General features: G+C 42.1%; 1 protein-coding gene across 1 annotated transcript; it reads left to right on the top strand.

Annotated features, from left to right (window-relative positions):
• The first annotated feature begins 304 nt into the window (after positions 1-304).
• Positions 305-892, top strand: LOC117173863. The gene has a single exon (XM_033362510.1). The coding sequence runs from the start codon at positions 305-307 to the stop codon at positions 890-892; it is 588 nt and encodes a 195-aa protein (XP_033218401.1).
• The last annotated feature ends 653 nt before the right edge of the window (positions 893-1,545 follow it).

Raw genomic sequence — 1,545 nt, 5'->3', positions numbered from 1 at the left:
ACCGTAGATAAACCCGAGCTCTTTCAGAATTTCAATTCCTTCACTGTATTAAATCGCGTAATCGCATACTGTCGTAGATTTTGCCATAATGCAAATCCAAGGAACGTATTAAAATTAAATGGTTCTCTCTCCGATCTTGAAATAAAAACAGCTCGCGATTATTCAATTAAAAGGGCTTAAGCGACAGCATTCGCTGCAGAAATCAAATGCTTATCAAGAAATGAATACATTGATAAGAAAAGTAAACTTTACCACCTCAATCCGTTCCTTCACGACGGGATTATTAAAGTAGGGGGCCACACGCATGATTATCGTGGAGAAGCACCGCGCGTTGAAGCATGCAGGAATTCAAGCTACCCTGTATGCCGTCCGAGGAAGATACTGGTTTACTGATGGTCGCAAAACTGTGCGAAAAATCATTTTTAATTGTGTTACGTGTTTTAAAGCAAAACCTCGCGGGGCTAATTATCAGATGGGAAACTTGCCCGCAGAACGTGTAGAATTTTCGCGACCTTTCTTAAATACGGGTGTGGACTTCTGCGGTCCATTATACATTAAAGAAAGGAGATATCGAAATATAAAAAAGATCAAGTCATATGTAGCTGTGTTTGTATGCATTGCTACCAAGGCTGTTCATCTTGAGCTTGTCAGCGATCTAAGTACTATTGCGTTTATCGGTTGTCTGAAACGATTCATTTCGCTTCGTGGTAACATTGAAACCATTTCATCTGATAATGGAAAGAACTTTCTTGGTGCTAATCGGGAGCTTAAGGCTATCTACGACACTGCCGTATCCGAAATTCAAAATCAAGCAATCCGGAGTTTCTTACTCAACAGAGGAATAAACTGGAAGTCTAGTCCTCCATTATCACCGCACTTCGGCGGTCTATAGGAGGCTGCCGTAAAGTCTTTTAAACATCACCTCGTGCGTACAGTCGGTTATGCAGTTCTGACCTATGAACAATTAGAAACTTGCGTTGTTGAAATCGAAGCTATCCTGAACTCCCGACCAATTAGTCCACTATCCTCTGAACTAAACGATCTCCGTCCTTTAACTCCTGGTCACTTCCTGATTGGTGGACCATTAACAACCTTTCCGCAGGAAAATCTTCTAGAATTAAAGCCAGCCAGATTATCTCTCTAGCAGCACGCACAACAAATGCGACAACACTTCTGATGCAGGTGGCATAAAGAATACATAAATGGACTTAACGCCCGCAGCAAGTGGAATTCAACAGCACCCAAAATCAAGGTTGGCACTCTGGCCATCCTCAAGGACAATAGCATGGCAGATACGTCACCCATGTTATGGAATATGTGTCGTGTCATCGAAACTCACCCTGGACGCGATGGCATTGTGAGAGTAGTAACGGTGAAAACTGCCAATGGCATGTACAAGAGATGCGTAACCAAATTATGTCCACTTCCCCTTGATGTATCTGGTCCTGACAGTGCCACACCGTAATCTTGGTCTCTTACAGTATAATATGTCTACGAATCACCTGTAGTCATTAAGATTTAATACGCAATCTTTGTCTTTAAACT

Source organism: Belonocnema kinseyi, chromosome 5 (genome assembly GCF_010883055.1).
Source record: "Belonocnema kinseyi isolate 2016_QV_RU_SX_M_011 chromosome 5, B_treatae_v1, whole genome shotgun sequence".
Lineage (NCBI taxonomy): Eukaryota > Metazoa > Arthropoda > Insecta > Hymenoptera > Cynipidae > Belonocnema > Belonocnema kinseyi.
The sequence above is the reverse complement of the archived record's forward strand: the minus strand, read 5'-3'. Positions and strand labels throughout refer to the sequence as shown.

What these genes read in the sequence shown, in the direction of transcription:
- LOC117173863 (XM_033362510.1), top strand. Translation starts at nt 305, where the DNA reads ATGATTATCGTGGAGAAGCACCGCGCGTTGAAGCATGCAGGAATTCAA.